The sequence below is a fragment of the Oncorhynchus masou genome, chromosome 30 (assembly GCF_036934945.1).
Source record: "Oncorhynchus masou masou isolate Uvic2021 chromosome 30, UVic_Omas_1.1, whole genome shotgun sequence".
Classification (NCBI taxonomy): Eukaryota; Metazoa; Chordata; class Actinopteri; order Salmoniformes; family Salmonidae; genus Oncorhynchus; species Oncorhynchus masou.
The window spans coordinates 30,522,195-30,539,040 of NC_088241.1; the positions used below are offsets into that span (position 1 = coordinate 30,522,195).

At 42.1% G+C, this 16,846-nt stretch overlaps 1 protein-coding gene across 6 annotated transcripts in view; it reads right to left on the reverse strand.

Annotated features, from left to right (window-relative positions):
* Positions 1-1,182: 1,182 nt before the first annotated feature.
* LOC135522515 (phosphatase and actin regulator 4B-like) overlaps positions 1,183-16,846 on the reverse strand; it is a 64,700-nt gene continuing 49,036 nt past the window's right edge. For 5 of the 6 annotated variants that reach the window (XM_064948840.1, XM_064948841.1, XM_064948839.1 and 2 more), the window contains 10 exons: positions 14,039-14,371; positions 7,925-8,068; positions 6,224-6,749; positions 5,706-5,980; positions 4,398-4,623; positions 4,227-4,282; positions 3,745-3,806; positions 3,292-3,429; positions 3,038-3,114; positions 1,183-2,850 (listed from right to left, as the gene is read on the reverse strand). In XM_064948840.1, coding sequence (XP_064804912.1) covers positions 2,835-2,850; positions 3,038-3,114; positions 3,292-3,429; positions 3,745-3,806; positions 4,227-4,282; positions 4,398-4,623; positions 5,706-5,980; positions 6,224-6,749; positions 7,925-8,068; positions 14,039-14,371 — 1,853 coding nt within the window. In that variant the 3' untranslated portion in view covers positions 1,183-2,834. The remainder of the gene's footprint in view (positions 2,851-3,037; positions 3,115-3,291; positions 3,430-3,744; positions 3,807-4,226; positions 4,283-4,397; positions 4,624-5,705; positions 5,981-6,223; positions 6,750-7,924; positions 8,069-14,038; positions 14,372-16,846) is intronic. The other variant, XM_064948843.1, reaches the window with a different exon arrangement.

The window sequence follows — 16,846 nt, forward strand, 5'->3', positions numbered from 1 at the left end:
AAGATTGGTCGCAAATGTGTCTTCCAAATGAACAATGGCCCAAAGCCTACTTCCAAAGTGTGGCAAAATGGCTTAAGGACAACAAAGTCAAGGTATTGGAGTGGCCATAACAAAGCCCTGACCTCAATCCTATAGACAATTTGTGGGCAGAACTGAAAGAGCATATGCGAGCAAGGAGGCCTGCAAACCTGACTCAGTTACACCAGCTCTGTCAGGAGGAATGGTCCAAAATTCACTCAACTTATTGTGGAAAGCTTGAGGAAGGCTACTCAAAATGTTTGACACAAGTTAAACAATTAAGGCAATGCTACCAAATACTAATTATAGGTAAATGGGTAAACTCTGGCTATCGTCGTTCATCTCGAAAAAGTGGATTTTTACTGTTGTGGGCATTTAAAGGCCCAGCTAGTCAACATTTTATCAGCTGATGAAACAAGCACTACAGTGAAAAAATACGTTCAGCGTCATTTCCTGATAGTTGCTATCTACACAGCACCTTCTAATCAGCAGGTTTGCATGAGTGGGCGTTTCAGCTTTCGATGGTGACATCACCATGCAGTAAATTGGTTAATAGACCAATAACAAAGAGAGTTCCAAACCTCATGCAAACCTGCCAATAAGAGCTAGTTTTCAGTTTTCCCCTCCCTACCTAGATAATAGCTAGATTTCCATTAAATTGGAGACACATTTTCATGCGAATATTCTAAAATACGCATAATGAAAATATGCACATTTTCCCAACAGAGGTGTTTCCACCAAGCTGACCTGCTGCGAATTATGGCAGCATTTATAAAATAGTTCCAAAACTTCCTGTTTCCATCACACATGTTGTGATTTTTTTTTATATGGTATGATTTACTCGCATAAAAACTGGATGGAAACGTGATTAGTCCTAGCAAAGTTGTTCTTGCTTGAGAAATATTGTTTTGCTAAAAATTAATTTAAAAAAAAACAATTTTAATGGAAATCTACTACAGTAAGGTACTAGTTACCCAGAAATTATTATTATTATTTTTTAAATATTAACTAGTCTAGATCCACTTGTCAGTTCTTGTGATTCAGCTATATGCCTGAATCCCAGATGAATGAGAGATATTGTCCCATTCATTTGGAATTACAGGATTTAGCTGGATCTTCACAATTGAAGATGGGAAGTGGGACTCAAAGAGTGAAAGACTCAGAGTGATTTCAGGTTTTTAATTATAGGTGACTATTTACAGGCAGTTACTAAAATTCCACATTTCGTAAAAAAACTAAGTTAAACTGAACACTTAAAGATTCCCATTGTTGTAGTGTTTAAGCATACAGTAATACTTTGTGCTTAGAAAAATAGCAACCTATAATACTATTATAGTTAACATTTATTTTCAAATAATAAGGAAGAACGATATATACACAACAGTAACCTAAATGCATCTGTACATTAAAGGACTCTGTAATCTACTGGCCAGAATACAACGCATGTAACATTTCTCCAGATAAAAAAGTATTTTCCTGCCGAAATGATTCCCTGTCAACCGTAAAATCCACTAATTGTGATTTTTTCATCAAATCCTGATCTATGCCAACTGCACTTTGATACAAATCTTTACAGAATATAACATTTAAACTTTTGTTTTATTTAAGATGCCATCATCATAATCTTAGCATTTTAAAACAGCTATTATTTGCAGCATTGCATGGTTTGACCTATGTAGAGAAGTACAAAAAACACAAATAAAAAAGCGTAAATAAAAAAAAAGTGTTGATTCAATAATTGCACTGTGTGTTGGCTCATGCAGCGAAATGAAAAAATCTGTGATATGAAAACAGCATTCTACTGTCAGCATGGGGATCAGAGTCTGGCAAAAAAAATGACGAAACAAATCAAAAAAAGAATAGCACATCAACTACCTCCTCATTGTTTTCTTTCCTATGACTAGTTAAAGCTCAAATGCTGACCCCGCGTCACAGCCAAATATAAATACAGGCAAGGCAGGCTAGCTGTTAAGAACGTTGGGCCAGTAACCGAAAGTTCGCTGATCAAATCGCCAAGCGGACTAGGTGACAAATCTGCCGCTGTGCCCTTGAGCAAGGCACTTAACCCTAATTGCTCCTGTAAGTCACTCTGGATGAGTGTCTGCTAAATGATTAAAATGTAAAAATGCACACTATGAAACAGGTTCAAATAAAAGCAGTAATTTCTGATGTGATCAAAATATTATGCATTACAGTTGTCATTATTAGAACTCTCAAGTTTCAGTCTAAGAAATCACATACATCTATACAGAAGTGCACAAAAATCCCAGAGCTTTTCCAGTTAGGAGAATGGCAAATCCCACAGTCGTCTTCCTCCTCATTCTTTTTCTGCAGCTTTGTCTCTAACATTTATTATTAATGTGTTTATTATTGTAGCTGTCATTATTAGGACTATTATTACTGTAATGTTATTACATTTACATCTCTGCAACATGGGTTAACTGTGCCATACAGAGTAAAATCAGAAAAAAGGCAACATCGAAAGAGGTGGCAAAAGGTCGTTGTCAGTGGAACCCTAAAGGATAACACACATCGGCAGAGTGGCTCCCAGTCAGCCCTCTCGGTCAAGCCCCTCTGCCACCTCTTCACTTTGTTGGCACTTGGTACCCCCTATTGTCTGATAGAAATACTGCATCTGGTCCTCAGTCCCCCTGTTTTCCGTTCAGTCAATTCCAGGGCCTTCCTTGATGATCTGTACAGTACATTCAGCAACATAAAAGGGAAGTCTGTTTAGGGGGCACCGAGACCCCGCGACTCCTCTCCAGAGACTCTGCCGGCCACTGGTTAAGTAAGTGTTTTCCAGTATGGGGTGGATGCTAAGGCCGGTGGAACCTAAAGAAAAGGACATCAATGATAATTTGATCAATCACAACAACTCAACATATCAAAAAGGTATTTTCCAAGGCTGTAAGAGCAGCCAATTAAAGGGATCGAAACAAATGTCTTGGTATGTTAATGCAAGATCTATATTATGAAGTTATTTACACAATTACATGTTGTCCATAGGCTGAGGAAGTACCTTGTATAGATCCTACTGTCTTCATGAACCTCCATTTCAGAGCTCTTAAAGTCATTGAGCTCCTTCCTAATGGCAGCCTGGACGAAGGTGGGAAAGTTAATACAATTAAGACTTGCATAAGACAGCGTCTAACTGCTAAAGTAAATACAGAAATATATACTTCCATTACTGGGCAATGAGATATACTGGTGTCAATAAGTAAGTGCATTACAAGCCGTGGGCTTTAGGGAGCTATGACTGACAATTGATTGTACCTTGTCGGCGGGTGTTAGCTTAGTCCAGGGCTTGTCTGCTCGCCGGTCATAATCATTGGCTGTGGTGACCTCCACATACTCGTGGAAGCGCAGGATCTTTCTGGCCTGTAGCTCAGCAACCGTGGGCCTCTCACTCAGCTAGAGGAGGAGTTAAATGAAGAGTTTAAAGGGATGACGCCCTTTATCTACTTCCCCAGAGTCAGATGAATTTGTGTTCTGTATGAAGGAAGTTAGAAGTAGTTTTGAAAGCCAAAATGGTATCCAGAAGTTCATCTGAATCTGGGGAAGTAGATAAAGGGCCTCATTGCCAGTCTCCCTTGAAGAAGACTACCTTCTCTCAGCTTGTTTTATAACAATTCACTCGTTACTCCTCTGTGCGTAAATGTTCTGTTAAATGAGAGAAATATATTATTACAGGTAAACAGTAGTGCGTGTGTGTGTCACTGGTCTTACCTTCCTGGTGAGTCTACGTTTGATCTCTCGGACCTCCGCCTGCCTGTCTACCTGGTTCTTGGCTGAAAAGGAGAGAGAGAGTCAAACCAATGTTTAGAACCCTGTATAGACTAATTAACAAAAATAGGATTTTCCAATGGGATTTAATAAAGGTACTAGGTACAAATACACAAGTACACCGACTGAGATAAAATAAATCTAATCCACGTTGATAAGAAGTGGCCTCATGCTCTTGGAATGTGGCCTCATTTATATAAATAACAAGAATCCTTACTAAGAGAGAAATACCAGTGGGGATTGAGCTGTGATTAGGTGAAAACCTAGGCCCCATTCTAATTCTAGAAAAGTGCATTATTCCTTCCTCCCTTCCTTTTAGTTCTCTGATTAGACATGATCGGACGGGTGAAGGCAAGCGCTCCATGCCTCCACCACAAAGCTTTCACCTGTCAGAAAAATTGTGATGGGGAGTAGGAAAGACTTACGTTGAAGGATGTTTCTCTGCTCCAGCTCCTCTGCACTGGGTCTCTGGCTGAGACGCCTAGAGGATAGAAGTTCACATCAACTTTGTGTTAGATATGGTGTGTGTATATGTGGAGAGAAGAGGAAAGAGCGAGAAGAAAATGATAGTGAGACTGTGTGGCCTTATCTATTACCTTGTGAGAGCAGAGCCTATTTGTGTGCGTATGGCCTCCCATTGCTCCCTGCTCTGCCATGTCAGCCCTGTTGACCCTTGGTGTGTGTGACCTGGTGTGTGTCCCGGAGTGCGTCGTTCGGTGTGACTGCTGGACTTGTCCTCTCGAGCATGTTTCTCTGGGGCGTGTCGGTTACTCAGTTTCAAAGCTAACGTGTCTTTCCTTCTGACCCTGCTGGCCAAAGCACCTGAACAAGAACCACAGAGAGATGTAGTCAGGTATAGAAAGATATACAATACAAGTCCAAAGTTTGAACACACCAACTCATCGAAGGTTTTTTCTTTATGTTGTACTATTTTCTACATTGTAGAATAATAGTAAAGACATCAAAACTAAAAAAAACTAAAAATAACACATATGGAACCATGTAGTAACCAAAAAGAAAGTGTTAAACAAAACAAAATATATTTTATGTTTGAGATTCTTCAAAGAAGCCACTCTTTAGCTTGATGATCTCATGGGGAGAGACATTGTTACTAATTTGTAAATAAAGCCAGTTTGTTATTTAGAATTAGAATGATTTAGAATGATTTATTTCTGTTTTTAGAGAGAGAGAAACCAAAAACCTACAATCATCTATCTCATGGGTCTCCCACTCGAGGCCAGCACGGGTATTGAACCAGCATCTGAAGCAGCACAGCATGCACTGTTATGCAGTGTTTTAGACCGTTGCACCACTCAGGCGCTGTACAACGTGATCGGTCGGGAGGGGGCCACATTACTACAGTAAAAGCCAAATAATCCTAACAAAATAACATATAATAAAAAACCTTAGTGTAACAACACTTTTAGTAAGTAATAATGAAGTCGTGCACAATTATAGTTTTCTATTTAGGTTTATGTCACCCATTCATTGTCAGTTAGAGACACAGTAGGACCCAAAAACATAATCAGTGCCCTAACTCCCCCTTGCTCTGGTCTGGAGCAATGAAGTAGTGACGCAGGGTACCGTACTAAACCACAAATTACCTCTAATCGCAAAACTTTTAATAATCGCAAAACTTTTAGTGGAGCAACCACTGTAGGTGTGTCCAAACTTTTGACTGGTACTATATAGGTATCCTGTGTGGCTCAACCATGCCAAATCGGGGATACATTTCCGCAGGTCACATACAAAAAAGTATGTGCTCACGCTACTGTAAGTCACATCTAATATGCCACCGAGTCTGCTAGGTGGCATACTTATTTTTACAGTATTTTAAAGACGCTGCCGTATCTGAGTATAAATGTTTATCCATAACCAAATTCAAGTGAGACAGAGATACATACTGGGTGGAGGCTCATCTTCCTCATCCTCGTCTGAATTTTCATCTTTATAGAACACTGGCCCGTCCGAGTCGCTGTCTTCCCTTTGCAGGTCCTGCTCTTCTTCCTCCTCCTCCTCCTCCTCACTGCTGTTGGGCCCCTCGGGGATGACATTGATGCTGGGATCTCCCACCATGCACCTCCTGCTCCGAGGCTCCAGCTCTGGCTGGGGAAGCTCCCCATCGTACTCCTCCTCTTCATCATCATCCTCCTCCTCCTCAGAGTAGTCATCCTCAGCCCTGATAGAGAGAGGAGGGAGAGAGAGAGAAATGGAGATCAGATGAGTTTTCAACAGAAATAGAAAAAGCCGCCAGTCACATATTATTGACGGAGCTTATAATAAATCATTGGCATCACAGAAAGATTGTGTGGCTAGATTCATTCATAAGTCCTAGACAAGGTCTTGCCAACTTTACACCTAATGTTTGAGGTGTGTGTTTTACTCAAGTCTAGAACATTGATGAAATATCCACTGGACTCACAGTTTCAGAGGCTGGATGCTGACGGCTAGGGGCCGGCCGCGGTCCCCCTGGTACTCGAGCGGCGTCTCAAAGAGCAGGGAGTGAGCTGAACGCTGGGAGCCGTCGGGATGTGGCTGGGCCTGGCCGGGGCTGGACAGGGCCCTCTGGATCATGATGTGCAGGGGGACGGGGGCCGGACGCTGGGGGGGCTCACTGGTGGGACTGGGGGGGTCAAAGAGCAAGGGCTGGGGGATGGGATGTTGGTAGGAGTGCTGGTGGTGGAGGTAGTGTGTGTGCAGATGCTGGCGGGGGGGAGAAGGGGGGATGTAGTTGGGTAAGGGCGGGGACGGGGGAGGCATCTGGAAGCCGACTGAGTGGTTATGATGGTCCTCAGGAGAAAGCAGTGAGGGGGAGGGGGTGGGGACCGACTGGGTGGATGCAGAGGGGTCCTCCGGGTTGCGCTTTGTGACAGGGGTGGTCCTCTTGGGGGGCATCGGTGGAGAGGGCTTAGTTGGCACAAGGCTGCTACCGGCCTGGGTGAGGTTGCCTGTGGGATTGAGAAACACAGTATATTGAAGGTGTCACACACACTGATAAAAACACATGTTCACTTACTTTATTAACCTAAATCTGGGCATTCAACTGCGGATCAAGTGAGTGCACATGCTTGTTTACGTCTCCATTTACATGTAAGATTGAGCCCAAGGAACATGGGTGAGTGCACATGAATGGATATACACACCCAGATCACATGACTGAGTCCACATGAATGCATAGATCCACAAACCCAGGTCACATGAGTGCATCCGACAGGGTCTTACATTACAAACGGGCGCATGTGGCAATCAAGGTTACAGTGAGGGTTTGAATAAGTACACATGCTCTAGAACACACACAGACCATACACAAATCGATTTGGCCAGTATGCATCCATCGCTTCTTAGCATCTCTGAACTGAGAATTATGAAAAAACCCTGTTCAACCAAGCTGGAATAGACATTTTGCGATTGCATGCAAACCTTTAAATATGTAAGCTTGATGCAGTTGCTGACGGATGTGTTAACATGAAATAGCATTAAAATACAAAGCCATGGACTGCATTGGAGTACAATAGATCACAGCAGCTGACCAATTAAAGTGACAGACATGAAGCATGCAGTAGACTGGATTGGACTATAACATCTGCTTTAAACAGAGTCAAGCCCTTCATCTGCCCTTCTCTCCTTTCTTGCTCCAGAGCAGATGTGTGGATTAACCTTTATGGGGCAGCCTGGTCTGCGCTGCGCAGCCACAGCTAGCCATCATGGGAGACACTCAGTTACTCCCCCATTCACATGCCAGAGGTGGTAGTACACATATGGTGCTCAGACACCCACATACACCCACATACACCCACTTAAACCCACTTACACGCACACCTCACTCTCATTCAACCTTGTTGCGTACATGCAGCCTATCGTGGCATGAGCATAAGAGAGCACTCAATCCAGGCCGTTATAGGTTAGTCCAGCAGTAGCATCCAGGTAGCATTTGTCATGAGGCATTTCAAGTCAGGATGATGCAATATGATGACGCTGGTGACCAGAAGGTTGACGTTAACAGGCGGGGGCATACAGCCACACACATAACGCAGGCTCGGGAAGACGTTAGAGAGACAGGGTGGGCACCATTGCTGTGGCGATGCCAGTGAAGAGGGGCATTGGTGGGCATCCTTTGTTTTACCTGACCGCAGGCCTCTGCCGTCCCGCCGACACAGGTAGACCGGGAGGGACAGGTAGACGTCATAGTCGCCCTCGCGTTTCCAGCAGGACCAGTAGAGGGGCAGTTGGGAGTCATTCTGGTTCACACCCCCCTGTAGAGTGGAGGCTGGCGGGGGACGAGAGGTATGACACGCAGGCCTTCAGCTCTCATATAGGCTGGCTGAATGTATACAGTGTGTATGGGTGACCAGACGTCCCTGATTGACAGGGACAGTCCCCAACTTTAGTGGCCTGTCCCCGGCTAGAGCTGTCCCTGAAAATATACACGATTATCCCTCAGAAAGAAAGATGCAACTGTGAAGTTACATTTAGGTTGATATTTCAATAATAAAATGCTGTATCCAGTCAAATTTGCATGTACAAATGGTCTATCCCTGTACCAAACTTGTTTGACCATTTATGAGAACGTTTGATCATTGATACAAACATGTAACCACCGCATGAACAACCATGCCCACCAGGGCCCTCATCTATCAATGTTGCGTAGAAAAGCTTCTAAATTATCTTGTACAAATCCCCCAAAAAGTTGGTATTTATCAATTGCTCGTATGCTTGATTTACAGACACCGGAAAGTATTTTGCCTTGATAAATCAGACACGTTCTAAAACACTGTGCTAGTGCACGTGAAGTCTCATTTACATAAAGAACCGCCCTACATGACCACTAATGGTCACAAACCTTCCCTTCAAATCTGCAAGAAATGTCACTCATTTCTGTCCGCCAACATAGAGAAATCAAAGAACACAAAAGAAAACTGCAAACTTTTCATCACCGAAGTGGAAGATATAAGTGTAAGAAGGGTAGAGTGACTCTTCACTGTCTATGGACCAGCGCATTGGTAGCATAATTGGAGAGACCTCAGTGTCTGGTATCATTTGTGATGGTGATACTGAGGACCCTCTCCCAGACCCTGAAGGAATACCAGACACACCAACTGCTGGTAAGTCAAGCTTTATTTTCACAACCATATTCAGACATGGACCACATCTAAATATTTTTTCTTGACAATAAATATAACAAACCAAATGTAACAATTAATATAACCAGAATTACAAAACATTAAATCTTTACAGATGTGGGTGATTTTTCTGACTCCTCAGCCATCCCCAGGCCTACAAGAAGGGTTTCCTCTTTGGCAAACGCTTCAGCTGCGCCGCATATTTTGGCTGACGCAGTCCTGAAACAACGAGATCAATAAACCAATTCTTAGATTCAAACAGCAGATGGAGTATGTATGCAACAGCCTTAGAGACAAATACTGGTGCAATGTAAATGTGTTTTCCTTGTCGATTTGATTACAATATTTGGAAGAACAGATACCTAAAACTGTTGTGTGATATTGACTCTTGTCCTCAGTGCCAGAGCTGGTGGGAAACACTCTGTCAGGCATGGGCTCATCGAGTCCAGGTGGATTATTCAGTGTAATACCAATTTTGATTGCAATATTGTGGAGCACACTGCAATCCTTGACAATGTAGCAAACCTAAAAAGGAATTTGCACATTGTATTACATTCACGTAATGGCATTTGAAGGCACGTCATTTCAGCGGCAAATTACAGTGTGCCTCCTGTCCCAGACAAGTACAGCCAATGCCCTTTCAGCAGGCCTATGGTGCGCTCTACTGTTCTTCTGTGTACATGGGCTGGGTTGTACCTTGCCTCTTGTAGGTTTTAAGGGGTTTGTGAGGGGAGTCATCCGCCATGTTTTTAATGGGTAGCCCCTGTCTCCTGCAGTTATGAACACAACATTCAGATATTGTTTCCCAGTAGAGGTCTAACATGGCAAATAAAACATAAGTCACTTACCAATAAGCCATCCATCCCCAACAGCTCCTTCCTGGAGGTTAAGTCCGAATGAACGGTTCTGCACAATGAATGAATCATGTGTCTCACCTGGCCATTTGGCCACTACATTCAACAAAGCCAAATGTGAATCACAGATGATCTGCACATTGACAGAATGGAAACCTTTTCTGTTGACAAAGTTAAATTTGCTCAATGATGGTGCTTCGATTGCGATGTGGGTGCAGCCAATTCCTCCAATGACATTGTGAAATCCAGCTATGGTATGGAAATCCCTTTTCACTCTGGCCTGTTGCACAGCAGTGTACGGAAACTGTATGTATTGTGGGGTCAATTAAATAATGCCGCGATGGACTGCAGGCAATAATCGGCTCATGGTTGGTTGTGAAATGCCAGACCGATCCGCAATATCCCGTTGGAATGTTCCAGTGGCCAAAAATCCCAGGGTGGAGAGGACTTGGGCACGCACTGGGATGGCATTGGTGCGTTTCGTCTCCATTTCTAATACTGGCGAGAGTTGGTTGCAGAGATACAATAAAATATGCCTTGGAAAATGAAATCTACTTATAAGCCAAGCGTCGCTCTCAGCAACAAACAAAAAAAAACTGCACACTCATTGAAAACACGCTCCCTGCGTAATGCAGCTTGTGCCAGTTCCTCCAGCAATGCAAGATTTGCTATTTTGGACAAGTCACAATTCCTCAGTGTTGCCTTTTATGGTATTTAACTGGTTTAACTAAATTGCCTTCAACCTTACATTCAACTCTCTAACTGACTTTATTATTCAATTAGGCTGAAATGGTTTCATGTTTATGAATTCGATAGCACCCTGAGAAAACTATTAGTAGCTGAAGTGTCTATAAAAGAAATACATGAATGAACTATTCATGTATTATCTTTTTTCATAGTTTATGATTTGGTCCAGTATGTCAATCCTTTCTCCACCATTTTGGTAGATGGAATTCCATTAGCAGTTTGACTTTTCTACCACAAGGTGCTGTGTACGCATGGTCAGAGGTGTGTTTAAATTTACGCACATTCTCAAGTATATCATGTCAGATTGTCAGAATAATAGTAGAGATAATAATTTATTTCAGCTTTTATTTATTTTATCACATTCCCAGTGGGTCAGAAGTTTACATACACTCAATTAGTATTTGGTAGCGTTGCCTTTAAATTGTTTAACTTGGGTCAAACATTTTGGGTAGACTTCCACAAGCTTCCCACAATAAGATGGGTGGATTTTGGCCCATTCCTCCTGACAGAGCTGGTGTAACTGAGTCAGGTTTGCAGGCCCCCTTGCTCACACACGCATTTTCAGTTCTGCCCACACATTTTCTATGGGATTGAGGTCAGGGTTTCGTGATGGTCACTCCAATACCTGGACTTTGTTGTCCTTAAGCCATTTTGCCACAACTTTGGAAGTATGCTTGGGGTCATTGTCCATTTGCGACCAAGCTTTAACTTCCTGACTGATGTTTTGAGATGTTGTTTCAATATATCCACATAGTTTTCCTGACTCATGATGCCATCTATTTTGTGAAGTGCACCAGTCCCTCCTGCAGCAAAGCACCCCAACATGATGCTGCCACCCCCATGCTTCACGGTTGGGATAGTGTTCTTCAGCTTGCAAGCCTCCCCCTTTTCACTCCAAACATAACGATGGTCATTATGGCCAAACAGTTCTATTTTTGTTTCATCAGACCAGAGGACATTTCTCCCAAAAGTACCATCTTTGTCCCCATGTGCAGTTGCAAACCGTAGTCTGGCTTTTTATGGCAGTTTTGGAGCAGTGGCTTCTTCCTTGCTGAGCAGCCTTTCAGGTTATGTCGATATAGGACTAATTTTACTGTGGCTATAGACATTTTTGTACCTGTTTCCTCCAGCATCTTCATATGGTCCTTTGCTGCTGTTCTGGGATTGATTTTTAAACTTTTCGCACCAAAGTACGTTCATCTCTAGGAGACAGAACATGTCTCCTTCCTGAGCGGTATAACGGCTGTGTGGTCCCATGGTGTTTATACTTGCGTACTATTGTTTGTAGAGATGAACGTGGTACCTTCAGGCATTTGGAAATTGCTCCCAAGGATGAACCAGACTTGTGGAGGTCTACAATTTGGTTTCCTAAGGTCTTGGCTGATTTCTTTTGATTTCCCATGATGTCAAGCAAAGAGGCACTGCGTTTGAATGTAGGCCTTGAAATACATCCACAGGTACACCTCCAATTGACTCAAAATGTGTAAATTAGCCTATCAGAAGCTTCTAAAGTCATTACATAATTTTCTGGAATTTTCCAAGCTGTTTAAAGGCACAGTTAACTTAGTGTATGTACATTTCTGATTTACTGGAATTGTGATACAGTGAATTATAAGTGAAATAATCTGTCTGTAAACAATTGTTTGAAAAATTACTTGTGTCATGCACAAAACTATAGTTTGTTAACAAGACATTTTTGGAGTGTTTGAAAAACAAGTTTTAATGACTCCAACCTAAGTGTATGTAAACTTCCGACTTCAACTGTAAGTACAAATTGTTGAATCCCACACGCATGTTTTACGAACATATCTGTTCGTACACAACATTGATAAATGAAGGCCCAGGCTACTAAACAGGTGATTCTAAAATGGCTAGCCTAAGAAAACTGTGGAGGGGTAATCAATTTCTGTGTTATAATTAATACAGGTATTTGAATGGAATATATTGAAATTTGATAGTTAACTATAGTTCCATGCCATTGTTTTTTCTACATTTTTGCACAACTAGCCCCATGTAAAAAAATCCCAGATTTTTATTTCCAATATCTGGTCACCTTAACTACACATACACTAGGGTGATGTTCATTAGGGCACCCCGTAGCACACCATTTTAAAAACAGTCCAGGTAGTCCTTCCTGTTTAAAAAAAAAACGTGTGGTGTCTAATGGACACGACCAAGGTGTATATGCTTACACTGAACGCACTACTAGCACCCAGAACAAGTGGGTCTGTGTAATTAGTGTTACGCTAAGTGTCTGAGAGGCTTGTCTGGGCTGTGAGAGGGGCACCAAGTGGGGAAAGTGAAGAGGAAATCAAAACTCCTTCCGTTTCGGGCCCTCTAGGTTAGCCATTGGAAGTAATCACTCTGTACCTAGCTAACTGTTAGGAATATTCCTAACTAACTAGTGGAATACCTTTGAAAACATTCACTACAGGCTCAGCTAGCATTCATATACAGTTTGATTGCATATTCAGTACCATTGCCGGATGAGATTTTAGATCAACAAGTTTTCCCAGTAGTTTATGAACACCTTGGTTTGAACATTACCTAACAAAATGTACTGACTATGTATTGTAGACAATAACTGAACGTATTGTAATTGTACCAAATTAAGAATGCAGAAAGTTTATCAGCGAAGCAACTTCTTAATGCCATTTCTCCTTCCTGCTACATCATGAAAAGCCCCATTCTATGCCCCATTTGTTAACATATCCGACATAGTTTAATACATCGGAATTGTTTACATAATATGACAGCTGAAATATCTACACACATTCTAGAACGTACATATGAAATAGCTTGACAGACTATAGATGGAGAATAGGTGACAAACGAGTGCACGGCAAATGACTTCCAAGCCTACTAGCTCCAGGCTAAACCAACCAACCTACATGTAATAATGATACCGGAATTATATACAAAAAAACGTGTTTAAAACAGTCCTAAGGTAATAGGCGTATCAGATCTCAAAGAGAACAACAGTGAATAAAGTCAGACTCCCCTGACGAGAAACGCCCCTGGTAACAACAAAAGCAACAATATTGTCTTCGCATGGAGCTGAGCAAGCAGCAGGCTCAGAGCCACCAGAGTTAGTGGTGTCCTGGGAGAGTACAATGCCAGGGAAAATCTGCTCTGCTGCTGCTGTCTAAAATAGTTCAGTCTTATTAAGTCATCGGCTGGGGAACAGCTGCTGGAGCCGCAGGGATAACATCATTATAAGGATGAGAGTGGCAAAGTGTGTGTGTGTGAGAATGCGTGCAACGTGCACGTGTCCCTTGTAGTAACCCCTATGCATGTGACATGAGTCTTCTGCAGACATGTATGCATATGACACGTGACTAAAAGTTACGTGTGGAAGCTCCACTAATTGTGCATGACGTGCACATGAGTGAATGTGTGTGTGCATCGATGCAAACTGCACCTGGTCTCCCCGGGCATCTCATTGGCTAATTCTGCCATTCTGTGATTAAACAGGCCCCTACTACTACAACCACCACAACTAGTACTACTACTCACCCAACATGGCAGCATTAACGCCCCTGTTGACGGGCTTGGGCAGGGGGAGGGGTGGCTGCTTGGTCGCCTGGGGGGTGGAGGATGGCGCAAGGGACACTATTGCTGAAGATTGGGTGTTGGCGCCTGCAGAGGAGACAGTTCGGGCAGGCTTTGCAACTGCAGAGGAAGAAGAGGAGGAGGAAGAATATGTGGTTGCAGGGTTCGGTTCGCTGCCGGGCTCGGGGGTGGAGCTCATCAGCCACTTGGGGGGCATAACGGACTGTTTGGGGGGCAGTGACTCTCGGAGAGTATCCCGCAGCGAATCTGGGTCAGGAACAAAATGGCTATCTGATTCTGCAAAACACACAGCACACAAAAAATATGTTACATAAAATACATGTGTTAAAGAGCACTATACATTAAATCACTAATCATCATCATGAGAGACACATGGGCGCATTCGTGTCAAAGACCGTACACACAGCAACTCGCTACACACTGCTAGGCTTTTTGGAGCGTGTTTGTTTCTTTCAATAATAGTATGTTTTCCATCTCATCACATTATGCATCTCCCTAAAAAAACATAAATGTTTCAGTCTTGGGTTGGAGCACTGAGACAATTTGTGCCATTCACTCAGCCACTCTAGTGTGTGTGTATTGTCATTATCAGGGGATCAGCTGTATAGACAAAGGGTGCTGTAATTACCAAACCTCCTCCCCCCATTCCCCTAACCCTCCACCCTGCTTCTTATCCCACGCCATTTCTCAAAGCTGAAGTTTATTTATAGACAAGTCTTTATCACATGCTGATGTCACAGAGAAAAGAGGAAACAGTGACTTCAGAAAGTATTCACACTCCTTGACTCTTTTCAAATTTAGTTGTGTTACAAAGTGGGATTAAAATGTGTCCTTTTTTTGTCAATGATCTACACAAAATGCTCAATGTCAAAATAATACCGCAATATATCTTCATTAGATAAGTATTCAACCCCTTGAGTCAGTACATGTTAGAATCACCTTTGGCAGCAATTACAGCTCTGACACTCTTAAAATTTCAGTCTCTTGATGTGCAAAACTGATAGAGACATACCCCAAGCGACTTACAGCTGTAATCGCAGCAAAAGGTGGCACTACAAAGTATTAACTTAAGGGGGCTGAAAAATTTTGCACGCCCAATTTTTCCGTTTTTGATTTGTTAAAAAAGTTTGAAATATCCAATAAATGTCGTTCCACTTCATGATTGTGTCCCACTTGTTGTTGATTCTTCACAAAAAAATACAGTTTTATATCTTTATGTTTGAAGCCTGAAATGTGGCAAAAGGTCGCAAAGTTCAAGGGGGCCGAATACTTTCGCAAGGCACTGTATATCTCTGAATGCGTACATTTCTCAATTATGTTGTTTGCATCTAAATCTTGATGAGTAAAGATGAGACTCTTTGTGAAATAATGTAATGTGATGTTAACCTTTCATTATGATAGAATTGTATTCCCTGTAAAGTTTAACTAGTCAGCGGCCACGCCCCCGTGAGCGAAGACATGATCTGGCATCATGGAACCGCCTTTTCTACTGTTACGAATAAAAGCCCCTCCTAAGAAAATATTTTTCAGACTAAGCAAACCCACAGTGTGAACTTTGATTGCGAAAAGTGAAGACCACGCATACCTCGGTGTAAGCTGAGGTGGCACAGGTTTGAGTACCAAGATTAGAAAACCATACCATGTGGAGCATAGGCTACATGCCTGGAAATGGTTAAACTCTGAGACTATCAATCCCTACAGAATAAGAGCAAATCTTAGATACTAATTACTAGTCTGCAGCTATAAATTATGTAAACTTGGGATGCGAATACCGACAACCACCGAAACATCTACTCTCAGAACAATGGACGCCTGACGTATCCATAACAACCGACATTATCAGGAGCCGCCGTTAGAGCTACCACCATGAGTAACCAGAGACTCTCTGATGAACTGACTCTCCCAGACAGACTGATGATTCCAACAGAGAATATCACAACGACATATGGGCGTAAATATATATTGATTGCAATTATTCCTAAATGAGTGAGCGTTCATGTGTGAAGGATTAGCATTTCAATGTATATAATTATAGACTGTGTAATGAATCCATTTTGTCTTTCCCGCTCTCTCAGTCCACACCCCCTTCCCTTTGTCCACCAAGTCGTCATATCGGTTTAGCCCACTAGGGAATCTTCCCTATCATTGTTAGTAACCAATATCTACAGTTTGTTTGTTTATGCATTTCTGTGATTATTTAGTTAGTAAATAAATAATTAAGAAAATTGGTGTATGGATGATTTATTGTACAGGCTGGGTTTGTGCAGATATCCAACAATTTACGACGTTCAGATGAGACTGAATAATTAATTAATAGAAGACTAATTGATCAGATATTAAAATATCTGAAGTTATATTCTGAAAATTAGAACTTTGTTATCTGAAAATTTTCCGTGGTGCCCTGACTTCCTAGTTAATAAAATGTATATGGTTAGTTTAATCATGTAATAATAATTACAGAGAATTGATTTGATAAAATAACAGTCTTCACCTTTAACGATGACAAAGAAACGACATCTCCCAGTTTCTGTTGGAAAGCAGACTAAACCAAGTTTTTCTCTAAGACTTTGCCTGTGCTTAGCTCTATTCCATTTCTTTTCATCCTAAAAAAAACTCTAGTCTTTGCCGATGGCAAGCATACCCATAACATGATCCAGCCACCATGGTTGAAAATATGAAGGGTGGTACACACGTGGTGTGTTGTGTTGTGTCATTTATGTTAGTATTGTGGAGTAACTACAATGTTGTTGA